Consider the following 26,051-nt stretch of genomic DNA (forward strand, 5'->3'; position numbering starts at 1 on the left):
ATATTCGTTCTTGTAGTAGCAGCTGCTCTTCAGGATGCCAATTTATTTAGGAACATAAAATCCCCTATTTCCTTTAACACCCATCTCAAACTCTGACATTTAAGCAGCTTAATAAAATTCCAAAGAAACAGTTTGGTTTTGCGCAGTAATCTAAGGTTTTTGTTTTTCCTTGCAGTTTCTTGCTGTGGTATTTTGGCAATATTGTTGCACAGTGTTTTGTATCTGGGAAGTACTGAATTCCTTTCTTGCACAATAGATGAATTGCTGTTTCAATGTATGTGAACCCTTATTACATAAAATCCATAATCTAAGTCTGTATTCTATTTGTATAGGTCATAGTTAAAGGTAATAATTTACAGTGATGTACTTTTCCGTTAAATGTATATCAGAAACATCCATGTGCTATAAGAGAAAATAGTGAAAATATTGATATTCCATTGCTCTGAGAAGGATTGTACATGAAATCTGGCACACAATTAAACAATTAATAAGGCTAAACAAGAATGAATCTGCCCATTTCACCCTAGGAAACTAATGGATCGGAATTGCCCCTTGATTTGGACAGTCAGAGATAACTCAAGAGCAAAGTGGATGTAGACCCTCACACAGTGGGTTAGAGACCTGTGTCATATTTTCTGATTTGTGTGGGAGACTGCCTTCAGTTCTGAAATATCTATCCTCCCGATAAGTTTTGGTTAAAATTAAATTCATTCTGAGGTGTGTGTTTTCATGTCCTTCTCCAGCAATCACTGTGCAGTAGGCCCCATTTTTCTCAAACAAATTATCATGCCTTTGTAGTCTCAAATGATCTCAGCTTTCCACTGTCAGCCCTATAAAGTAGATATTTTCTAAAAACTACATACTAATACTAATAATAACAACAACAACAACCACCCAGAAAGGTAAAGAAAGAAAGAAATCCAAAAATGACAGTCTCAGTGAACAGAAGAAGAGCAAAATGCAACTGGAGTTTGAGCTACAACTTCTCAAGGAAAAAGAAGAGAAGTTGGAAAGAGAAAAACAGCTAAAAATCAACCGACTCGTACAAGAGGTATGTTCAGTATGACCTGGAAGACATTACATAGTTCCTGTTCCTTTGGTTTTTTTCTATTTCTTACTGTGTGGGGGGAAAAGTTGAACATGGATGGTATTTTGGCACTTGCATATGCAAACAGATTTAAATATATGCACATTTTAAATTTCCTATTGAGATTGAATGTTAAGTAACCTAGCTAGGAAGCAAATATTTAAAAGTTGCACATGCTAAGATGAAGATACTTATTTGTACAAAGTTTATGATTCTGAAGCTTCTTGAATTTGGCATTTAAATTTACATGAGGTCTGGCAAAATTAAGTATACAGGTACATTATTGTTGTTTTTGTTGTTGTTTATACCTGTATACTGCCTAATAGCTAAAGCTTCTGGGCAGTTTACAAAAAATTTAAACCTTAAAAACACAATATATAAAAAACATTTATAAAACAATTTAATTCACTTAACAAGGAAAATCCTAGCACTGACTAAAAGGTTAAAAAAAATTGTTGCTCCTTTTGAAACCAGTGTCTATTTTCTCCTTTTCTTTACTTTAAGGAAGAATTCTAGGCAAAGCTAAGATTAACTATAAGGAAGTGCTGGTGATCAGAAAAGACATAACTAGAACAAATGTAGCTCTTTTAATATCTTTAAGCCGGATCTTTAAAATTCTCTAATAAATTTATTAACAAATTGACATCTTTATTTAAATACAGTGGTTAAGAGACTTGTGCCTTGATCTGTTTTGTCTGTCATTCATGCCCTGTTTGTGGTAATATGAGCTGGCCATGAATTATTTCCAAGCTGAAGGACTATTGAACTAAGTGATGAACGGATACAACATGTTATGTGTTTATGCTTCCCAGGATTGCATGCCTATGGGAATTAATTCTGAGTCATCTGCATGACAATATTCTGCCTTTTGGCATACCAAACATGAAGCACACTGTAGCCTCTCTTTCTGCTTCCCACCAGAATGGAAGAATGGTAGAATGGTCAGTACAGACACAGGTTCGGTTTTCACATCTACATCTTCATTACTTCATGACTGGTGCATGAAGTGATGGTTTGATGTGTGAAACAGTCTCTCAGAGAACTTTATCACCCCTAAAACACAATGCTTTTTTATAATGGCAGTTGACACATTCAGCTGCAAGTCACTGAGTAAATGTTTTCTCAGAAACTACGTAGAAATTAGAGAAGGAGACGAATTATAAGAAAATTTCATATATTTTTTTGCATTTTTAACAGTGAAATATATTTTGTGTGTTTGAATCTCTAATTGTGCTTCTATAACAATAGCCTTACACTTCCTTCTTTAAACTATGATATGACTCAGGTGTCTGAGACTGAACGCGAAGATTTAGAGGAATCAGAAAAGACTCAGCACTGGGTGGAAAAGCTTTGTCAAACTCGTTTAGAACAAATCTCCTCGGTGGAGAATGATTCTCCTGAGGTAAAATAATGCTCTGCTCCACTCACTGTAGTATCTGAAATAGTTGTCTTTACTTTCTTATTCTAGGAACTATTTTGCAGACTTAGTTAACAATCTTTAGTTGTCTTTCAAGGTTTTCATGATGGAAAGATTTTCAAATTCATGCGTAGAAATAGATGCCTTTTTTCTGTTAATAGACATTTCAAGGAGGTAAAGGAAATCAATGAAAGCAAAGTTAAAAGAAAAACCTAGCTTCCCAACAGTGATTTCTATGGATGTTTTGTACATAGAAAATGGTTAGCAATTACCACAGCGAAGCATCTTTTATATGACACCATATAAGTCTTTTTAAAAATCCAATTTTGACTACAAAGCAGTCCTGTAACTGATATTAGAATGATTATTTGCCAAATACCGTAATGGAGAGTGTACAGGAACTTTCTCACAATTATTCTCTGAATGAAGTCAATGAACGGTTTGTGGTTCTTTAGTCTTCTTATTTATAAAATGTATGTGCAGTACTGTGAATGTGAAGTCCTAAATAATGTCAATTGCAATAAAATCCCTGTTGGGAAGCAAGGTTTTTCTTCTAATTTTGCTTCAACAGACTGCTTTTGAAAAGTCTTTCTCTGCTGTAGGTTATGATGGCCTTGTTTCTGTCTAATACATAATTCTTTCCTTTAATACAAACTGTTATATATGGGTATGGGATACTTAGTTAGACAAAAGGTTTTGTACGTATATGAAACATTTTATAGCAGTGAGCAGCACTGTACACTTATCCCAGTGAGAATATATTCAGGTATTTTAAGCATGTGCATTTAAATAGATCTCTGTTGTTATACTAGACAACAAGTGTACGTCCTGCTGTTTCTCCTTCTGCTACATCTATGCGGAGGTTTGCTGGTGGTTTGCAGCTTCACACCACAGACCTTGATGATATCAACTTAGACGATGTTGGCAAGCCAGCAAAACATCCAGCACTGCCTCCTCCAGTGCCCCACACCGCATCTGTATCCTTAGCAGCTTATCCACTCTATCCATCAAATATCCCAGCTCCTCCTAGGGAACCAGCTCCAATACCCTCCACAGCTTCTTGGATGACATCACCATCACCATCTTCCTGGGTGCTGCCACCACCACCTCCTCTGTCACCACCATCGTCTCCCCCACCCCATCCTCCTCCCCTGCCCTATCCTCTTCCCTCTGAGACTAATTGCACTCTCCATCCACTGCCAACTCATTTGGAAGAAAGAATTGGTAGCCACAGCTATCAGCCTGGAAGGCCAGCAGACTCGCTGACTGACTGGGAAATGAAAAACTACAAAGGAAGGAGTTTTAGCCCTGTTAGTTCTCCGACCAGTGAGCAGACCTACTTATCCAGTCCAAAGGTATGATGTGGAATGGCTCCTCTGGCATGCACATCTCTGGCATGTCATTGTTTGAGGTTATCAAGAGAGAGAGAAAATATTCCATTGTGGGTTTTGCTTTGCATGGTAGTGTACTTTAGCATTCCCTACTTCATCCCCTTCAAAATTAAAAGATAACCCCATTATGTCTTTTCTGGTGTGGGCATTTGCAGGCTTTGCAAAATCCTATTTTGCTGCATGGAAGTGTTTTTATATATTACTTTAGTTAACTAAGTGTGTGATATCTTTTATGGATACATACTTTTATCTCAATAAAAGGAACCCCTGGTGCCTGTTTGAGCAAATGTGCATGGCTCATGTTAAAAACCAAATATTTGGCTATGGATCGTTTCTTAGTGGCACATGAATAACCAAGTAAATCTGCCCTTGAGCTAATAATAACAGATCTCCTCCTTTCTATTAACCATAGTGGGAATCACAATGGTGCACATTCTTTGTAGATTGCTAGTAAAGACCACTCATGACGCTACTTATTCCCAAACTCTACCTTTCTTTCTTTTCAAAGCAGAATTGTTTCAAAAGGCTTTCTCCAGTTTCAGATTTATTTATTTATTTATTTGGTCATGAGATCTTTAATATCAGGGTTTTTTTGTCAAACATGATAGTGTAATGTTTGTGTTTTGATGGTTTAACATTTTGTAAGTTAATCTGAAATATGTGCTTATAAATAAATACCATATATTTAAATATAAAATTATACTAAAAATTAAAATTGTTTATGTGTGCAATCCTATGCATGTTAAGACAGAAAAAGTCCTACAACTCCCAGCATCTCCCAGCCAGCCATGCTTTCTTTAGGCATTTATTTATTTATTTATTACATTTTTATACCGCCCAATAGCTGAAGCTCTCTGGGTGGTTCACAAAAAATTAAAACCATGAAAAGCATAAAAACAACCAACAATTTAGAAACATGAATACAAAATACAATATAAAAAGCACAACTGGCATGCTGGGAGTTGTAGGAGTTTTTTCTGCCTAATCATGCATAGGTTTTGTTGTTTATTCGTTCAGTCGTTCCCGACTCTTCGTGACTTCATGGACCAGCCCACGCCAGAGCTTTCTGTCGGCTGTCGCCACCCCCAGCTTCCCCAAGGTCACGTCTGTCACCTCCAGAATATCATCCATCCATCTTGCCCTTGGTCGGCCCCTCTTCCTTTTGCCTTCCACTTTCCCTAGCATCAGCCTCTTCTCCAGGGTATCCTGTCTTCTCATTATGTGGCCAAAGTACTTCAGTTTTGCCTTTAATACCATTCCCTCAAGTGAGCAGTCTGGCTTTATTTCCTGGAGTATGGACTGGTTTGATCTTCTTGCAGTCCACGGCACTCTCAGAATTTTCCTCCAACACCTTAAAACACTTAATGGGGATTAAACTGTGTGCATTAAATAGTTTGAAGGACAGCAGCATATTGTAAGTATAGGGCTACACTAACAGACACATCCTTGAATTTAATTCTGATACCCATTTATTTGATCAATGAAAATGGATAGAGAACCCATGCTCAATGCTCAGAAATTGAGAAAAAATATCTAACTTTTCTCAACATGACTTAAAATGGCTATTTTAACTACTTCAACCTTGTTTGAAGGCAAAAGCTTTTTAAAGGGGGGAATATACTAATGATGTTATCAAGAAGATGTCAAGTTTGCATCAAAAGAAATACACATTGTGTTGTCTCCATATTATTCTTATCTCTATCGTGAACCAATTTGTTCTTCTAAAATATGGTTATTGGTTATGTAGTATGTCACAATTATGGATCATCATAACCAGTATGGAACCTATTGTCATTTAGGTTGCACGAAATACATCCCAACTCAGCAAAATTTCATCTACATCAGGCAGTCCACTGGTATGTCATTTATTTTGTAAATAAAAAATAAATGCCTAGTTTTATGTCCCTTTTTACTAACGCACAGATAATATTCTAAACAAAACAGTATTTCTGCATGGCTCTGGGTCTACAGTGTCACTCAGCTTATAAATTCTTGTTAAAACTGCACCTCACCCACCCTTAGTGCATTTGTTACTATTGTATATTGTCTTTGTGCTGGGTTCATGGAGCTCTGTTGTACGTATTTTAGAGATATAATTAGTGACAAATAACACAAATCTCAGTTAGCTGCCCCAAATGCCAGTATCGTTTTGCCATTACCTCTCCTCTCAGTTTGTTTTATGTGCATTATTTTGTCTTCTACTTCCATTGCCTCCCCTTGAATTAGGTAGATATAATAGTGTGTTGTACCTGAGCAGGAAGCAGGGTGAAAATGGCTGAATGCTTGACAGTAGTTTAAAATATTGTATTTTAGCATAATTGTGATGTCACATTCAATCATAGTTGTTTGCAACACTGATAACTCATATCTTGTTTTTATGGGATGTGAATTTAATGTCTAAGTCATCACCACCCCAATACAGTGAAAGATTCTTTACAATGGGAAGGATGGCATATATATTGGATAGCTATAGAAATTTAGCTGCTTCTTACCAGCATTCTATTCATTCTGACTCATTGATAGAAGTGAAGTGTTTGCATTGCATTTAGAATGTTTGGTGTGCATAAAGCACATGGCTATTTTTCTGTAATATTCTTAAATTGAACCCCAATAGCAATTTTCTCCAAGCCCTCCTGCCCAGCGCCATCCAGCTGTGCCTATAGTCTCCAAACCGATCATGCTTCATCCTGACCACAATATCACGGTCAGACCAGCAATCAAACCAGAAGCCCTGGTAAGCTCATGCTAATATATTCTGCATGCACTGAGTGTATTGGATATGAAGTTTCAAGTAACCTCCTGCTCACTATCAGTGACCACCTTCTCAGAAAGCATACTGAACATGTCAGATATATCAAAGATGTGTGAATGGTCTCAAGGCCCTTCTCTTAAATTTCACAGTAGAGTTTTAGTCGTAGCATCCATAAACTTGGGCAACAATGTAAAGATGTGTGCCCTAGATGTGTGCTAGCTTCAAGGAATTCTTGAAGCTAGCAGCCTTCTGAATAAGATCTTCACTGATCGGGGTGGGGGGAGGCTTTAGGGATCTGTACAGCTATTTGCCTCCCCTCATGACTTCCAGAAGTAAAATCAGTTATGAAAAATATTCAAAATGTAGGTCAAATTGCACACACACACACACACACACACACACAGAAACAAATAAGAGAAATCCAGCTAAGTTGCTTATTTTGCATGATTTATACAGGATGCAGAATTCAGCTTTTGATGTCACAAATTTGGCCCCAAACCTTGATGTTTCTTTGTAGTAAAAAGCTATGTAGAACTACTCAAGGAGAAAGAGGTGGCTCCATTTCTCATTTCCTTCATGGGGAAATTTAGGCAAGAAGGAGTTTAAGCACATGCCAGCTAGAATCATCCGACTGGTAAGGCTAAGTAACACCTTTATTCATAGCTAGGCAAACATTTGATTTAGCCTGAAATCCTAAATATGCTTACATGGGAGTAAGTCCCATTGAATTCAGTGGGGTTCATGTATAGAATCAGGAGTAGGCAACCTTGTGCCCTTCAGATATTTTTGACTACAACTCCCATCAGCCCAAGCCAGAATGGTCAGGGATCAGGGCGGATGGGAGTTGTATCTGGAGGGCATCATGCTACCTACCCTTGTAGTAAAGTTGTAATAATAGTTGTAGTCCCACTCATAATAATGCAAGAAATAGCAAGTTAAAACATTATCAGACATTTAACAGACATTGCCTACATTGATAAGCAATTGCAGCAGCACAGAATCTAGTCACCTTGAGTTAGCTGTGGATTCTGGTGGCTCAAGAGATAATCTATATAAAACTCATCAGATCTCCCAGGTATTCCTCATAAAATAGGTGTAATAAAAATATGCCAAAAATCAAGATAGAAGGAACAATAGTAGTACGTGGCCCACGGTCTCCACTGTGGCATAAGCTCTCACAATATGGGATATTGTTGTGTCCTCCTTCCAGAAGTGCAGAAGGTAACACATTAAACTTTCCTATATTTGGGGATTGTTAAAGTAGTCAAGTAGATTGCAGATAAAAACATCTGAGCCTCCTCTCTAAATTCAGGGTGTAGGGTCGCTGTTCTTGTATGATCATGTAGTTTGTTGTCCCTGATGTGCTGGCATATGTCCCCTTTGGCTTTTGTATGGCCCAGGACCAGGATGGCCTTTCGTGAGAAACCCAAATTGTGCAGTTTCTCATCTACAATCCTTTTCCATTTTGAATTACATACATCAGAGCCAAACCTTGAGGGGTGAATATAATTTTTACCTAAGGATTTAACTTATACATCTAAACCCAGGATTCAACTGAGATTTGGCCTGTCTCTAGACATAGGAGAACATTAGGCACACAGCTTGGAAGACTGAGAATTTCTCAGGAATTATGTTTGGGCAGATTCCATAGGGGCAAAATTACTGTAAGCACAGCACTTGTATTAACACCTTGGCACTGAAAACTTGAAATGCTGATTGTATATGCTGACCTCCTTTGGGGTAGCAGAAAAAGATGTAGTAAATGATAGATACATATAGGGTAGAAGTAACAATTTAATATAAATTAAGAACTAATATAAGTTAAAGACTATTGCCAACGTAAAAGTTCGCATTCACAATAAATGACATTTAAAATGCCATTAAAAGTGGTGTCACTCTCCACCTTCTTTATCAGGAACAATATGGAGAAGGAAGGCTTTCCACTTATGACATGAATTAAAAGGCATGATTGTAGTAATCAGTGGCTCAATTAATAGTAGTGCTTATCTGAGATGCAACTGATTCAGTGCACAATACATAGATCAACCATGTGTCCAGTGTAAAACCAGTAGAAGGACTTATAATTGTGCAAGAGCAGCATTGTCCTTTCCTGATGCACTTGTAGTAAATAGCTATATTATGTCTTGGTTTCTTTTTTTCTGAGGCTGAACAGGCCAATTATCTTTTGTCATGAAATGTGGAGCATGTTTCCAAGTATATATTTTAATTTGAATTACAAAAAAATCAGTTCTCAGGTAATTTTTTTGCATATAATCACCCTTAAGATATATCACAACCCTTTATAATGAGTCTTGAATCAAAGGTATCTACTTTAACAATGTATTCTGATGTAAAAAAAAGAAATTTAAGCTTACTTAAATATAACCATTATTTTTACGAAGAGGAAATTCTGCCTCTGAAATGCTCCTACATTCTGTCACTATCTATATTCTGCAAAATAGACAATGTCCTCCTATTTGTCAAGTTCTAATTGTAGCCCATGGGGCTTTCTTTCTTGTTCAGTTCATTAGATTATAATGAAGAACACAGCTAAGTAATTTGTAATTTCTCAGGAATTAACCAAAGATCTACCCAAGATTAGCACATTTAGCACAGATTTAGTTTGTATTTTTAAAAAATATTTGTTACAGTGAGAAAGATAGTTATCTTTTTGCTTGAAAACAAATTAGTTAAAATATCACTTAATTTTCAACTAGCTAGTCATAATAAGAACATGAGATAACATGATAAATGTTGAAGAATTTAAAAGAGAACCCTCTTCTCTACGAAGCTTCTAGTGCTGCTTATAATATAAGCATATGCCTTCCAGATCTGTTATAATGTCACAGATGTCAGTCTTCTCTATTCTCGAGCTCTTTGCTATTGTAGTTGTTGTTGGGTTGTTGTTGTTGTTGTTGTTGTTGTTGTTGTTTTACATTTGTTGGAATTTCATCAAAAAGCAAGTAACCTTTTTTCTGACCTAATTTGCAAAAGCAAATTATTCTCTTCAGTCTCACTCTCTAATGCCCTATTTTAGCATAAAGCCTTTACATTGTTTATTTTCTATCGGTTGGATCCAGGATCTGCCTTCTGTAGATGCAAGGTGCCTCTGCCCAATTTTGGGGGGGGGATCCCCCAAATTCCCCAAACCACAGCCCACCCCATCCAGCAGGGTCCCTCAGCCCTTTGTGTAGCATTTCCTGGAAGCTGGAGGGGCGCCTTGGGGGAGATGGGACAGGAATGTCCGCTTCTGCCAACCCAGTTGCACATGCCTAAATCTTGATCCAGCCCTATGTATTTAGGAAAACCTCAGTATGAAAGCAAAGCTAAAGGCTGGAACAAGGAGAAAAGTGAGGAGAAAATACAGAGTGCACTTTGCTTGAAAAGCCAGTTTCTATATGAAAACATGGTAAACTGTGGAGCGGGGTATTAAAACTGGTACAGGCTTGCATTAATAATTGCACTGCCCAACCTGCTGCGTCTTGCACTCTATTTATTTACAATATTTATATACCGCTCCCCATTCAAAATTTCAGAGTGGTGTACAAGATAAAATACAATAAACTGTTGGCAGGGTGTTGTCTTACATCACTTCTTTTTCATTGCTACGGGATCCTAAAAACATCTGGACACAGAAGTTCTGCTGGCAATAACAGTATCCTATACACAATGTATGCATGCCTTGTCTCATACCATGAATTGGTAGGAGCTGTTAAGGCACACCCTCCCTTAAAAATTAAATCTTTTTCTAAGGCTCAGGCCTTATCACTCAATCTCAAGTTAATCAAACTTCCAACCTATTCCTTATGGAGGAAATAAAATGCAAAATACATCAAAAATATTTAAACAAACCCAAGACCTTAAAATTATGTTCAATATACCATTGTAAAGGCTGTACAGCACAAAAATAATGGGGCACTTTTCTGCCAGTGAGAGTGTCATTTAGCAATAGTACTGGCCACTATTATTCCTTAGATTATCTATTTATCATCATGGGGAGATACAGTAAGCATTATTTTGAGGCATTCTTTCAGTAGCTATTCAGAAAATGGCACCAACATTTAAAATCATTTTTACTAGTTTTTGTCTCCAAAGGAAGATCTGGTTATTAAAATCCACCTGCTTTTTAAATAAATTGCTGGACATACGTTGGAATCCATTTATTGTTGACTTTGGGTCTTGTCATTTGACTGCAGCATTCAGATATTTAGGCATACTATATATTGGACTGAAATTCTATTTGGATGGTCAAAGTACTTATGATGCCAAAGAGTGCCCACAAAGTTGACTATAAAATAGAAGCTTTTCTTCCTCATTACAGCTGTGTTTGTAGGACAATAATGCAAAATGCACTATTAGCCATTTAATATTTTCAGTAGTGTGCAATGCCAGCAACCATGCATTCAAAAGGATTAATTTTGGATATACAAGTAGAATATATAAAGTTGAAGGTCGTTCGTGTGTGTGTGTGTCTATAAAAAACTAATTTCTACTTTGGCCATTTGTTTCTTCTTTTTTCAGCCTCAAGAGATGTTTAAAAGGATGGTGGTTTACAATTCATCATTTAAAACTAACAAAAAACAAGTAAAATAACATCTTCTTCTTTGTGTGGTATTCATGCATTTCAATTGTGTTTCGTTGCAAGTTTTTTTCACTCTGATTTCACTTTCATGTCACTTGAGCTAAGAATGCAATAAAGCATTTTTAAAAAATCAAGCTTTATATTCTCTTGATGAATGCATGCAAGATTTTAAGTTAAAATCTTCATTCATTTCCTGGATGACTATTGTGTTGGCGTAACACAACAGCAACTAGTAGCATCTTGATCCCAAAATACAAATTGCTGAAAATGTTGGCAGAATTTGAAGTGCAATTGTATGATGAGTGGGTGTCACAATTCTGTGAGTTCAAAAGTAATTGAGTGATGTGGGAAATATTAGGTTGTTTGAATCCACCCATAATGTACATACTAACTATCTTTTTGTCAGAGACTAGACCTGTTTTATTTCTCATTGGGAAAAAATAAGTTTAAACAAAATAATGACAAAGCACAAGGGTTAAGTTTAATTTGAACTAGGCTTGTTGGCACCTTTCTAAACTCTATTTTGCTAAATATTTTGATACAAATATACGTAATACATAATTAGTTTTTATACTGCAACTTTGTAAAAATTGTTTTTAAATTGTCCTTCATTGTACAACCCCAACACTTTGTATATTTAAGAAGGGCAAAAGTGTAAAAATTATTCAAATAATATAATATCCCATGATATTGAGATACTTCAAAAACAGTGTTACAAAAAACTTCATCGATACCCAGGAGAGTATAAATATGAAGCAGAGTTCAACTTTAGAGTCTTAAGCAAATGGAGTTGCTATGGAACATGAGACCAACAGAACCTGGTTTTCAGCATGAAGGCTGAAGAGTGTGGGTCAATTTCAAGAAGGTGTTCTCTGGGACTGGTATTTGCTGTTTGTTTCAGACTACAATACTATCCATATCATTGGCCTTATTTAACTAAACAGGACTTACCTCTCCATAGACAACTATACAACTGAGATATCCGGCCCAGACTAGGTGCAATATTATTCATGTTGTTTGGCCTTGTGTGATTCTGTTTGTTTTTAACAGTTAGCCTGCATAGGGGGAGGCATCTGGATCAGGACCATGGCATGGAACAAGAGAGGATGTCATCCTTTGCCCCCACTGTCATCAAAATTGGGCCTCCTCATGTCTGCTATATGCAATGGCATCAGTACGAGATTTCAACTGTGAACAACAGGCATGGAGGGCCCTGATTCAGTAAAGGTGTTCTGTCTCAGCAACCCTTTCAACACTCCACTTAATCAGGCTGGGAGCCCTATCCTCAAGAGTAATAATTATTGGTAATGGGCTCTTCAAGGTCACTTTTACTCACTGCCGGCTGATAAGGAGTTGTCCGAGAACCATTCCAAAAGTCCAACAAGACAAATATAGCATCCAAACAAGGCTTAGGAAAAGGCAAAGTCAGAATCAGTCTGAGGATTGAAGAAGGTCCCGTTTCCAAGGCAGAAGACACACAAACTCAGGAAGTACTCCAAGACATTGTGTTCAGCAAAACTCCTGGGGGGTTTGCTGGCTTATATCCCAATGCTAGTCTGGACAGGCCAAACTCCCAGCTGCAGCTCATTATTAGAGAGCTTTCTGGTGACACTCACTATAAAAGAGAATGTTTCAGAGAGCTGAATTCCTTGCTTCTAAACTGGAGCTTCTTCACAGACTCTGCACTCTTGGTCAGCACCTCACTCCCAGTCACTCCCGTGGGCTGGGTGGTCACATCATGTCTGGCTCAGTGTCAGACCCATCCTGGGCAGGGAGTGGTGGAGAGAGGTTCCCATCAGGCACTTGAGAGGGCTGAGCCTCCTCCCCAGCCACACATCTACCATCCTCCGGCAACGCTGCCCCTGGAACCTACTCAGGGGGAAGGAGGCTCCTCAAGAGGAGTCATGACAAAAGGCTTTTAAAAAAAACAAAAACAAAAACCCCTCATATTCTAAAGTCCCAAACCATCTCAGCCGCCCATCCCCTACATAGTGAATATTTGTTAAATGCAAAAAACATGCATTGCCAAACAACATTAATGAAGTCACATCTAATGTGTCTCTCAGTCCATAAAATAAAGTTGTTGTGGCCTTTATATACAGGAAGCAAATTGTTGGCCTCCTACCTAGAGTCTATCTGCAAGTGGTTTCTCCTTTTCCCACTAAGTACAAGTGCAAGACTACTTCTGCAGTTTATCTTTTAATCCCATGTTGCCTTGTGATCGTACACGTGCTGGTACTGTGAAAACAATTTGGTGCTACCTTGCCTGAAAATACTAAAACTCTTCAGAGCATTTGTCGTAAAATGGCAACTATTTGCTCATTGGATTAAGACTGTGTTTGTCTAAATGTATTGTATTTGTTATTTCTTAAAGCATATTTTCCCAGGAACATATTCTTCAGGGATAACATCTGTTTGTTATGTCCTCAAAGCTAAGGAAGATCAAGTGATTTGCCTTAAATCACAAAAAGGATCAGTGTCACTGGCCTTAGCTAGACCTAAGAGTCATCCCTGATCATGTAAATGACACACAGGGGATTCCGGGAGCAGGCAGGGACGACCCCGGGATGATCCCAGGATAAACCTTAGGTCTAGCTAAGGCCTCTGTTCAAATTACAACTCCTTATTCTAGGGCCTTTTCTCAAAATCCTGTCTTCTAATAGGGAATGACTGCCTAGTTCCATTTCATTTTAGTTTTCTTTACAAAATATATTATTAACCACATTATTGGTTACAATTTGCAAGTACAGTGTTTTGTGATCCCAGTTACTCCCCAAAGAACAAATGTAGAACTTGTGAAATCAGAAACCAGAAATCTAGAAACCATGCTGGACAAGAGTTAATGGGGGTAGAGAATTAAGGATGCCTAAGTTACACTAAAATTGATAAAACAGCAACATCCTAAAAGTGTCTGCAGAGATGTCAATCCTGTTTGTTTCTATGATGAGAATTACTTCCTAAATACATGCTTAGCAAAACTGTGTTCCAGTAATTTCAATACAAATAGGTGGATGTATTGTGGTGTATGGAACAGCTGACTTAAAACTAAATTAGATGTCTGTGTAAGTGTTGCAATAATATTCCAGGCAGCATTTTGCAACATGAAGAGCTATCAGTCCATAGACACATCCTCTGCCCTGTTGTTTCAGTGGAGTAGTCCAGATTTGCAGTAAAGACAGCTAGATTAGCTTTAGGAAGGGTGTTTTTAAAAGTTTGCATGGGACAGATGAACATTTATGTACAATAGAAGCTTTTTAGAAATGTTTGTGTTGTTGTTGTTGTTGTTGTTGTTGTTGTTGTGTTTTGTGGACCTTAGTACTCTAGTTCCATCATCGCTGAGTTCCCTGCATGCTGTCTTCCCCTGATTATGCTTGTAGAGTTTATTAGTATTCATCATAGTTTCACTTGCATGTGGCCTTCACTATGGCTAGATCAAAGGAAATTGTCAACAACTCAGACCTTAGCTAGACCTAAGGTTTATCCCGGGATCGTCCCGGGGTCATCCCTGTTCATGTAAATGACACACAGGGGATCCTGGGAGCAGGCAGGGACGACCCCGGGATGATCCCGGGATAAACCTTAGGTCTAGCTAAGGCCTAAATCTGAAGTGGTCTCAATGAATTCAGTGAACTTTTCAGAATATGTTTGACTATTGCATCCTAAAAGATGTTACACTTTTAAGGGCTTTATATGTCTTCTGACTGTCAGGAGGAACATGAATGAATTGTATATGATTTGTCTTCATCTCACTTCCTTTCTGGCTTTGTTCATCTGTTAGCTTGCTTTTATATATGGCTTGCTATGCATGTATTTGATTACCAGTTTTATTTTCAGGGCTTCCAGAAGTATGTGGAAGACTTCGATCCCTACACAATGGTAAGGAAAAGTTTGAAGCATAGGCCAGCTGCTATCTTCTGACTTGTGATTTGTTTCTGAAGCTGCCTTTGACATCTATGGCATTTTCAGTCTTTTGAGCGAAGGCAGAAGCTAATGTATAATCCTACACTGTGATGTGTTCTGCAGGCATTAGTTCCAGAAGGGTTCATTTGCCTTTTTAAATTGTATGTTTCGCATTATGTATTTATCTTTTTGCATTTTAAAAAGTGGGGATGAGTTACAATTCTTTCTTTTTTTTACTTCTGTTAGTTTTCACCTGATCAGATTATGGGAAGAGATGTGCGACTCCTGCGTATTAAGAAGGTAATGTTTGTGATGGAAGAAGGATAATTGGTGAGCCCTAGGAGGCCCTTTCTCTACCTGTTTAATATGGCCCTTCTGTTCAAGTTTTAAAATAAGTGGTGAAGATCACCAGCCATTCACACTGAGTGTCTTGGGGGCTCCTCCACATGCCCAGGTAGTATTCAGGATTTTGCATGTTCCCCCAAAGCATTTTCTCCTGTATTATTGCTTCACAGAGTTCAGAGATGAACCTTAGTGAAGTCTCATACTTGTTTTCACCATTAAATGGGCATATTCCTTAGCCAATTTAATTTTTTTTTAAATAATGAATGGAGGATGAATATTGTGATAATTACTTAGATCCCCATTAATGAATAAGTTCTAAATATATCATAGGAAAAAAACAAATATGATGACTAGACTAAACCATCTACTCTTCTAAGGAGACATCAGATAGTTTTGTTGATCCATATGGGCTAGGAGGCAGCAAAATTGGTATCTAAAAATGCAAGCACTTTTGAAAATGCTATTGAAGCATCACCCCAAATATGTAGACAGCCCAACCTGCAGCCGGAGTCTGTGATGTGAGTGGACAGCAACAGACATGTTGCCCACATATGCAAGCTGAGGGTGACAAATGTGCATTGAATGCATGTCTTCAAAACCATGATGTACAAACACATCTGAAGTGATAATTTAAGGAGTCATTCATTGCCACCTTCATCCAGATTAGCAATTTTCACAACCCAGAGTACTTTAATTTTATCTGGATTAGATTTAAGATCGTTAGTTGTCATCCATCCCAATTCTGTCCCCAGAAACCTGTCCAGGTTTTTAACCACCTCTGTGGGGTTAAATGGTAGAGAAGAGAGGTATAATGTGATCTGCATATTGATGACACCCCAGCCCAAACTCCAGGTGATTTATTCCTGCAGTTTCATATAGATGTTGAAAAGCATGGGGACCAGATAGAATCTTGAGGCACTCCAAAGGTCAATGGCCAAGGGGTGAAACAGATTCCCCCCCCCCGAACACCTTCTGGGTCTGTCCCCTCAGGAAGGACTGGAGGCACCATAACACCACGCCTTCAAGTCCCATTCCAGGGAGACAGTCATGTTCAATGGTATTGAAAGGCATTGAGAAGTCCAGGAAAACCAATAGGGTCACACTCCCACCAGCCCTTCCCCAACATCTAAATCCACTAGACTGGCCAAGGCAGTTGAACAAATGTTCCTTTATACCAAAGTACTTTTCTTTAATTTTGTTTCTGAATTAAACTTTATTTAACAGGAAGGATCATTAGATCTTGCAGTTGAAGGCGGCATTGATTCCCCAATTGGAAAAGTAGTGGTGTGTGCCATTTATGAGGGTGGTGCTGCAGACAAGCATGGTGGGTAGTTGCTATGAAGAACGATGGAATGAATGAAATAACATTACATTAAATAATTATGCAAAACCTTTGCAAGTTTTTAAGCTTTACAGGACTCTTTTTCAGGAATGAAATTCTTGGGGAAAATGTATATTTTGTTTATTGGAAAGATTGATAATAATGTTATACATTTCTTTCTATCAGTTTCAAATACAGAATGTCTAAATTAAGAAATAATCTGCCCAGATAACTTTTTGTTATTGGGCGGTTTACAAATATAATAAATTAATACTGAATACACAATCTTTTGCTCATAGGCCATTTTAAATGCTCTGGGGAAATGATGGGATGGGCAAATTTAATTGAGGAGCTGCATGAATTAAATTGCAGCATTTTCTGCCCAAAGAAAACTATGAACACATTTACACCAAAAAATATCATTGTGTACTGAATGTGGCTATCCCAACTTTTCAAATATTAAAGTGAAAAAATGAGAAGTACAACAGCATTTGAGATAGGCATCAATCTCAACTTATATAAAATGGAAACTATCATTTTACCACCTAATATCAATGTGCAGACGACTCTTTTTTAAAAAAAAAACTCCAAAATGAGCCTTTATGGCTCTTGTTGATGTGATTATTGCAGTGCCTGTTATCATACGCGACTTTAGGGAACTGAGATATTTACTCTAACTGTAGTTTTTTAGTATTGTCCTTGTATTCCAGAACTATCCAGCACTCACTTCAGTAGACTCAACATGAGGTTAAAGGAGGACCACATGAAACAAATGACAAAATTAAAACAAGAGGAATATAGTATCTTATAACTTTATATTGCAATAGTTTTATCTTAGAATCTTTTCATGGAGACTAGCTGTGATAATGTCTTTAAAAAAATCTCTATGGTTTTAACTGTAGCATACATACAGTACATATTTGCTGTCTATCACTGTGGCTCTAAGAAGTACATTTATGTTGTTTGGTTCCTGCTTTCATGTTTAAACACCTATATGGTGTGATGGTTAGAGTGCTGGACTGCAACTGGTTCCAGCCATGAAGTTGGTTAAGGGCATAATCCTATGCATATTTAGACAGGAAAAAATCCTGCTACTCCTAGCATTCTTCAGGCAACAAGGCTGGCTGGGGAATACTGGAAGCTGTCAGACTTTTTTTCTGGCTAAACATCCATAGGATTGCACCCTTAATGATCTTGGGCCAGTCATTATCTTTCAGCCTAACCAAACACACAGAGTTGTCAGGATAAAATGGAGGCAGGAAGAACCACGTGTGTTGCCTTAAGCTCCATTCAGGAAAGGTGGGGAATAAATTTAATAACATAGATACACATTTGACAACATTCAATACTTCCACTGCACCTCCACTTGTTCTGTTGCATCAATGGGTCCAACTGCTAGCACTTCCTAAAAGCACCCCTGGAAGTGAGCTGAAACATTAGTTTCTGAAATGGGACAGGTCAGCAGAGCTCCCTTTTGAAAAATCTGTTGATTTGCCCCATTGTGCAAGCCTATTTCTGGATGCTTCGGAAACTGCTATATATCCATTGTGCTAGCAGTGAGTTTTTCAATCGTGCAAGCACTGCCCATTTGATATTGGTATGACATTGTTTCCACTATTCAGAATTCCTCTTTTCAATAAATACACCTGTTTGATTTTTAGCAATCCTGAGTAGTACATCCCTGTGGGTTTAATGTCCTTTTTTCTTTACCATGTATTTCCTTTATCAGGAGGTATTGTGAAAGGGGATGAAATAATGGCTGTGAATGGCAAGATTTTATTGGATGTTAAACTAGATGAAGCTCAGGCAACTCTTGCAAAAGCCTGGAATATGGGTGGGGTAAGTTAGTAGGCTTTTCCTTTTCTAAATTATACATATCAAATGTTCATATATTTCGATCTCTCTTTAAGATGTGGCGCTACATATATAATAAAGATATTAGAAAATTTGTAAATGTAATTTACAAATTTATTTACATTCTTTACACTAAAAGAAAATTGTTACACTACTTGAAAGTCTTAGAATCATGACCTAAAAAAATAGCTCCTCCAATATCTCCTTTTAGTCCAGTTTCAAAAAATATTTTGAGGTTTGAACAAATAGTAACTTAGGCTGCAATACCATTTACCTGGATGCAGGCCTCATTGAACTCAGTGAGACTTCTGAGTAGGCATGAATAAGATTGTATGCTAATTTGATTTAGGCTGCAATCCTATACACACTTACCTAGGAGGATGCCTCATTGAACTCAATGAGGCATACTTCTGTGTAGACATGTATAGGTTTGCACTGTGTTAAAGATGTTGTGCAAAGAAATGGTTGTATGCCAAGTAAACAGATTCTTAAAACAATCCATGCACTATTTTCATTTCAGCACAGCAATTGCAGTATTGGGGAAATAATTCAAATATAGTAACATTACACTCCCATTCCATACATGCTTACTGAGAAGAATTTCCCACTGATGTTAGTGGGGCTTATTCCCCTGTAAATATACATAGGATTGCTGCCTCAAACAGATCACAAGCAAACTAATACATTTTGAAATTTTAATAGAGCAAATTAAATAGATTTTGAAATTTTAATAAATGGAATCAAAAGATGTGGGAGGAGGACATAGGGGTTCCTATAAACTTTTGAAACTGAAACACCTTTGAATAAAATACCCAGTGAAATCGTTATATGTCTATATCCAGGAGTCTATTTTAAAAAAGTTTTAATTAAGTTCACATTTGAATTCAATTAAAATATGATTAGTATATATGGCACCTGCTAATAAATGCTGAGAAAGTTGTAATGAAACTGGTATTTTGTATCACGTGTGGGGAACATGCACTAAAATGGAATAAGGATCTAAATGAAATCTCACAGGGACCATAGGATTGTTCTATAAGACATCATTAACTTGGAAAAAAAACGATTATGATAATACATAATATAATAGAATGATAACCCTAATAAGTTCTAAGGAGAAAGTCTACTCTGAAGATGTAATTTTATTCGCTGATTACTTAGACCTAATTTTGATGAAGGCTTTCTTTTGTAGGATTGGATTGACTTGGTCATTGCAGTGTCTCCTCCCAAGGAATATGATGATGAAATGTAAGAATTCACTTCTATATTTGTTCACAAAAATAAACTAGAGGCTCTTTTTATTTATCTTCATTTGGAATTCTTAGCTTTAGTTAATAAATTTTAAGAACATAGTCAAATTGGACTTAATTCAACAAAGAGGAACGAGATGCTAAATAATTTGAAACTTTCTTTCTTTTCTTTTTTGGAACAGGGGATCAGGGAGCTTTTTCCCTTCAAGGAATTAAAAACAGAAACTGGATTTTAAAAGGCTTAGCTGCAAATATTTATAATATACTTATTTTGGGGATGTATCCACTTTCGCTTGGTATGAAAAAGGTTTGGGAAAAAGTTTTAGGTGTCACTCTAGAAGCCAATGTTTTTAAGAGAATGTGGAAAAGACGTCCAATGTATTCTTCAACTGCTGAATTAAGGGAGCACTATCTCAAACTTGTGAATTGTTGGTTTTTAACCCCTGTCAAACTAGGCTATATTAATAGGAATGCACCAGTTAATTGTTGGTGCTGTGGTGAAGGCAGAGGTTCTTATATTCATATATGGTGACATTGCCCCCCAGTCTTCAAGTTTGGGCGCAATGTGATCGCTAAAATAGAGATAACCACTAGAACTATCTCCCTCTCTAGGTCATTTGTCCTTATCTATAGATACTAACAAATTGATATTGCATAAAAAGCTGATAAGTTTTAGCAGCAAGACTAATTATTGCACACAATTGGAGAAATCCAAACCCTAGCTATGGTCAGTTGCACTTATGGAAAAACTTACATTATATGTACATTCCTAAGGGAATGATGAAGGACATGAAGGAAACTTCTATGCAAGCTGGTATTTGTTTATTTACCATGGTAATAGGAATACCGATGAATGCAGCATACCTACATCCCATGTAAACTTATGGAAAGATCTGGTGTATTAACTATGATGTCCATCTATTTATAACTCTTTCATAGAAGGCTAAGAAGTATAGGGGTATGAGCTCTATACAGGGAAAGTTGTCTACCTTTCAGAAGTATTTTGTGTGTACAGTTTGGTAATCTCTTCATTGGCCATCTGATGATGCCCTTTTTGTCTGTTTTTTTGTTGCTTGTATAATAAATTAGTTTAAAAAATTAAAAGAACAATTTGAAACGTATAAAAAACTGTATGGGCTTAGGTTAGAGAAAGAATATTTAGCAGGAAAAAGACATGACAGCAGCTAGAAATGGGCTGCCTTAAAAATAAAAAATAAAAAGGTAAACAAGCTGAATTGCTTATCAGGGCCAGTAAGAGAACAGCAAAATACAAAGGCTTTAAGTTGCAACATAAAAAAGGAAAATTGCATATCAGGAAGTGTTTTATAACTGGTGGAAAGATTTGAAGAGTTCAAAAGAATTTATAAGTTCTGTCTTCCTCGGAGATCTTTTACAGGAATCACAATTTGTGCCTCCATTTGACATAATTATAGACTAGATAATACTGCCCTTCATTGAATTGCTAATAATTCCCTTAAATTATTTTGACCCAGTCCATTGATTACTTATGAAGTTTGATGCAGCCACACAAGTTGCCAGCCTTTAGATGAAGAAGAGCTTTTTTCGACAGAAAAAGTCCTACAACAACCAGTATTCCCCAGCCAGCATGGCTGGCTGGCAATGATGGGAGTTTTAGGACTTTTTTCTGTGTAAACATGCATTGGATTGTGCTATCCATGAATGAAGCTGTTCTGACATGCAAGAGCTTCATGTGCTTCTTAGTGCTTATTGATGCACATGTAGGGCTTGGGGCTAAAGCAGAAGATATTTTATGGACAGCGAGTCTAGACAATCCTAATTTTAACCTCTAATCATCCTAATGTTTATATTGTTCAATAAAGGACAATCTCTCTAATCATGTACTATAAAACCTGCTTCATGAACACTGGATATTTGAAAAAACTTCTGAACTGCCACTAGAGCTGCCATAATGGCAACCTGAAATTATCATCACGATTGAAACAGAGGAATATGCATGTGGATAAGCATATCTTTAGGTGGATGAGGAACCACAAGCACAAATGGGAGCATCAATAAAACAATTAATAAAGCACAAGTAAAACGAGTGGCAGCAGGAGAGAGGATTCAAACAGCATAAAATTAAATACTAAGAGACCATCTAAAAAAAGCATCTTAACCATGTGTCTCAAAGCAGAAAGAGAGGGAACTTGTTAGATATGACTAGAAAGAGCATTTCACAACTGCGGTTCCACCAATATCAAGGCCAAATCCATAGTACTCACCAAACATATTTCCAGTGGTGATAGACCAGAAAGCATAGGCTCTGCAACCAATAGTAAAGCTCAGACAGGTTGATATGGGTGGAGATGGACCTATTAAGAAATTTAAATGTCAATGCCAGCAATTTAAATTCAGCCAGAAACAAATAGGACACTGGTACAGTTTGGCATAATAGGGCAACAGCCAACATTCTGTCAGCTGCACGGAACACCTGTTAAAATTCTATCAAGTGCTATCAAGGACAGGTTGTGCACCTATACCTAGATCACCAGAAAACCCAAGTAATAGTGCATCTGTCTTGTCTGGATTAACTTTCAGTTTGCTCACCATTATCCAAGCTAAGACTAATCCCAAAAACTGGTTCAGAGTTTCTTGTAGAAATTGTAGAAAGACTATAGGAGACAAGATGGATCCTTGTTGAACCATGCATGTTTAAGGCCACAGGGTGGAACAGCAGTTTGCCAGCACCACTGTCTGGGAATAATCTTCCAGGAAGTACAGAACCACTGAACAATAATATCTCCAAGCCCTTCTCAGCTAAAGTCTCCACAAATATACCATGGTTTATGGTACTGAGTGGCTCTGAGAGATCCAGGAGAATCAATAAGGTCACACCCCTTGTCTATCCCCAGCGCAGGTCATCCACCAGTACAATGCAGGTGATTTCAGTCCTGAAGCCAGGTCATAAAATGAACTTGGATATTTCTAAATATTTGGCTTCATCCAGGTATACTTGAAGTTAAGTCACCATGACGTGTCAACTAACACCTTGCCCAAGCTAAGATAAATACAATGCAAAAGTCAAGATTTTATTTCTTCAGAAGGGGTTTTGCCACTGCTTCTTTTATAGCAATAGGGTTACACCATCCCTTCATATAAAGAAACATGAACCAGTTCTGAAACTGGAACTGAAAGCCATGAATTTGCAGCTTTAATTAGCCAGGAAGGGCAAGGATCTAAAGCACAACTGGTAGGATTTAGCTCTCCAAGCAATTTGTCTACATCCTCTGGAAAAACAAGCTGAAAGATATCAGTAACAATCTGATCAGACAGTACTGTTTTAAATATACAGAACGTGGTATTTGTTGTCCAATGTAGTTTGTTGAAAGTGATGAGTTTGTATGTGAAATCTGAGTTACAATCCAAAAGGCTTATTAGTTCACTTATATTATGTCAGATATTTAAAATATCGATCTTTAAGTTGACTCCAAAAAAAAATGAGCCTGGGTGCCACAGTGTTACTATCATTTTTATATAGATTTCATCTCAATATTGGAGGAGACCTGTTACAGAAATGTAATCAAAACTTGAATGCTGGTTGAGAAGCTATTGTAATCTACACTAGCTGTGGCCAAGGCAAAGAAAGAGTGGAAGTAGAAGTAGATGTTATTAGTAACTATCAGAAGACACACAGAGGAATACAAGCAAGCAAAGGAATAACTTCCACCCTTATTGTGTGTTTTCATATCCTGTATATTTAGCTCTACTATTCCTTCATCTTCTGTCAGCCCCAGCCTAAACAGAAAGGTTTTTGGAGGCAGTGCATCTGTACACAGACAAGGGTTTCTCCTGCAGCTGTAACCACTGTAGGATGCCCTCATGGTGAATAGCAGAGCTTGGGTGCACATACTATGTTGTTTGTGCAAATGTGTACATTACAAAGCATGTGCTTGCCTATACTTTGCATGCCACTGAAAAGTCTGTTCTCAGGGTTTTGATACTGCCTACCTTTCTTTTCTAAAGTTGATTATAAGTTCTGAAATCATGGATCCTGTAACAAAAATATTCCTATATCATACAATATTTTTGGTATCATATAAAGTAGTAATAGCATTTTCTCTAATCATTTCCAGTTTGATGTGGTTCTTTTTTCAGCCCCTTTTGCAAGCAATTCAATTTTCCTCATCACCTTTTCACTTTATGTTACCTAATTAATGAATATCTCCTTCCACACCCCTAAATGAGCATTTTCCAGAACTGGATCCAACTCCATCACACATAAACAGAAGCTCTCAGTGCATGTACAATTAGAATGAAGTGTCTGTTTTCAAACATTACAGGGCCCTGTGCAATGCACAGTCGCTCAAGTCCATGTAAATCAAATGAAATATTTAAATATCTCCAAATCAGGCTTATCAACACATGTTTCTATTCATGGTGGGTTTTGAGTGTCATTTTGCTTTTCTGTTATGGAATGTGTGACTTATAATCTTCTACTGTCATTTCATTTTATTTACAGTGATTGTCCAAAAATCCTTATTATTATTATTATTATTTATTTATATAGCACCATCAATGTACATGGTGCTGTACAGAGTAAAACAGTAAATAGCAATACCCTGCTGCATAGGCTTACAATCTTGTTCTCTCCAACTCCACTTCAGAATGTAGTTGATTTGAACTTCTTACACTACAATCCTATATATATTTACTCAGACGCACATCTCATTGAGTTCAATGGAAATTACTCCCAAGTAAGTGTCATACCCACTTTCCCAGGAGTAATGAATTCAATGGGACTTACTTCTGAATAGACTTGTACAGGATTTACTGTTACTAAAAAATAAAATGTCATGGTAGTACAACATTTAACATTTATGCTAAGCTTCTCAATTCCAATCCTAACATTGCTTATAAACTAGGGAGTGAGGGGAGCTGGAGTGAAAGTGAGTCATAATTCCTCTTTTTGTGCTTCTGGAGTAGTGTTCTAAGGGACAACTCACTCATCTCCTCTACAGATAGATGTACAGTATGAGCTGTAGATGAAGGAGAGAAGCACACATTTTTTCTTTTCATGTTATATCAGAAGCACAAACCCCAAAACCTTACTCAACCTTCTTCTCCCCCATTTCCCACCTGGTGGTTACTTATCATCAGTAAGTGCATTAAAGTTTCTTTATTTATGTGGATTTGCATGAGTCTTTTGTAATCATGTTCTGAAGAGTTAAATGTTGTAAATACTAAAATGATCTCATTGTGATTCAGTTTGCTTTTTCAAGCCTTATTACAGCTTGACCCAGATGAACATTAATAATTTTTTCCCTCCCCTATTACAGGACCTTTTTTTAATAACGTGGGAGAAAGCAAACATATGCATTTTGAAGACATTTTTAACAAATCACAAACGTCTTTCAATAGAGAATTATGAATAAGATGAACATGAGATTCTGCAAATGATTCAAGGCACACCTTGGGTTTGAACTCTTGGACCAAGATGTCATTTCATCCCATAAACCAGGATCAGTGTGTGGTTGTGATGACCAATAGCTGAATAGTTCGTTGTAGATGATAAAAAGAGTCAGGATCCAATTCTGTAACTGTTCTAAAGACTGCATGTGAAATTATTTATAAATTCTCATCATTACAAAGGAGAGGTCTATCCTTTTCCATAGGCAGATATGCAGTGCAAATATCTGATATCCTTTGCAGAGGCTTGGACAAGAGCACATAAAACTGTAATTTTGAGATTTTAAGTATATGATTGCAGGATTCCTTTTGAATTTAGTGGTATTATAATAGTATAAATTGTCACTGAATTCCTATTTCACAAGGTACAATTAAGTCCACATGGAAGATTTCTTTACCAGGAAGTGAATTTACAAGGTGAGTACTTAGCTTCACCCTAGTGACTAGTTAGTAGCATTACAATGAATTCAAATCAGTCTATAATCTAGTGAAACCAATGTGACTGGGTTCAGATCAGTTCCCAGACAAACCTACGGACCTGTTTTTTCTGCTGCTATTCAACATGTATTTATCCCCAGGAATATGCCTGGCATTGCACTGAAAACAAGTTACATTATAAACTCCTTTTCTGGCTGATAGCGGGGTAAAAATACTGGGAATAAATAAAGAAATCATTCCACCCAAGAAGGTTTGCAATCTAAATTATGGGGACAGCACCAGGGTGG

At 37.2% G+C, this 26,051-nt stretch overlaps 1 protein-coding gene across 3 annotated transcripts in view; it reads left to right on the forward strand.

Moving 5' to 3' along the window:
• The window catches only part of USH1C (USH1 protein network component harmonin), a 63,659-nt gene extending 38,414 nt beyond the window's left edge, over positions 1-25,245 (forward strand). For all 3 annotated transcript variants that reach the window (XM_063117201.1, XM_063117202.1, XM_063117203.1), the window contains 6 exons: positions 15,064-15,105; positions 15,376-15,429; positions 16,699-16,798; positions 18,525-18,634; positions 19,842-19,897; positions 25,197-25,245. In XM_063117201.1, the coding sequence (XP_062973271.1) occupies positions 15,064-15,105; positions 15,376-15,429; positions 16,699-16,798; positions 18,525-18,634; positions 19,842-19,897; positions 25,197-25,209 (375 nt within the window). In that variant the 3' untranslated portion in view covers positions 25,210-25,245. The remainder of the gene's footprint in view (positions 1-15,063; positions 15,106-15,375; positions 15,430-16,698; positions 16,799-18,524; positions 18,635-19,841; positions 19,898-25,196) is intronic.
• The last annotated feature ends 806 nt before the right edge of the window (positions 25,246-26,051 follow it).

The sequence above is a fragment of the Elgaria multicarinata genome, chromosome 2, assembly GCF_023053635.1.
Source record: "Elgaria multicarinata webbii isolate HBS135686 ecotype San Diego chromosome 2, rElgMul1.1.pri, whole genome shotgun sequence".
NCBI classification, from domain to species: Eukaryota; Metazoa; Chordata; class Lepidosauria; order Squamata; family Anguidae; genus Elgaria; species Elgaria multicarinata.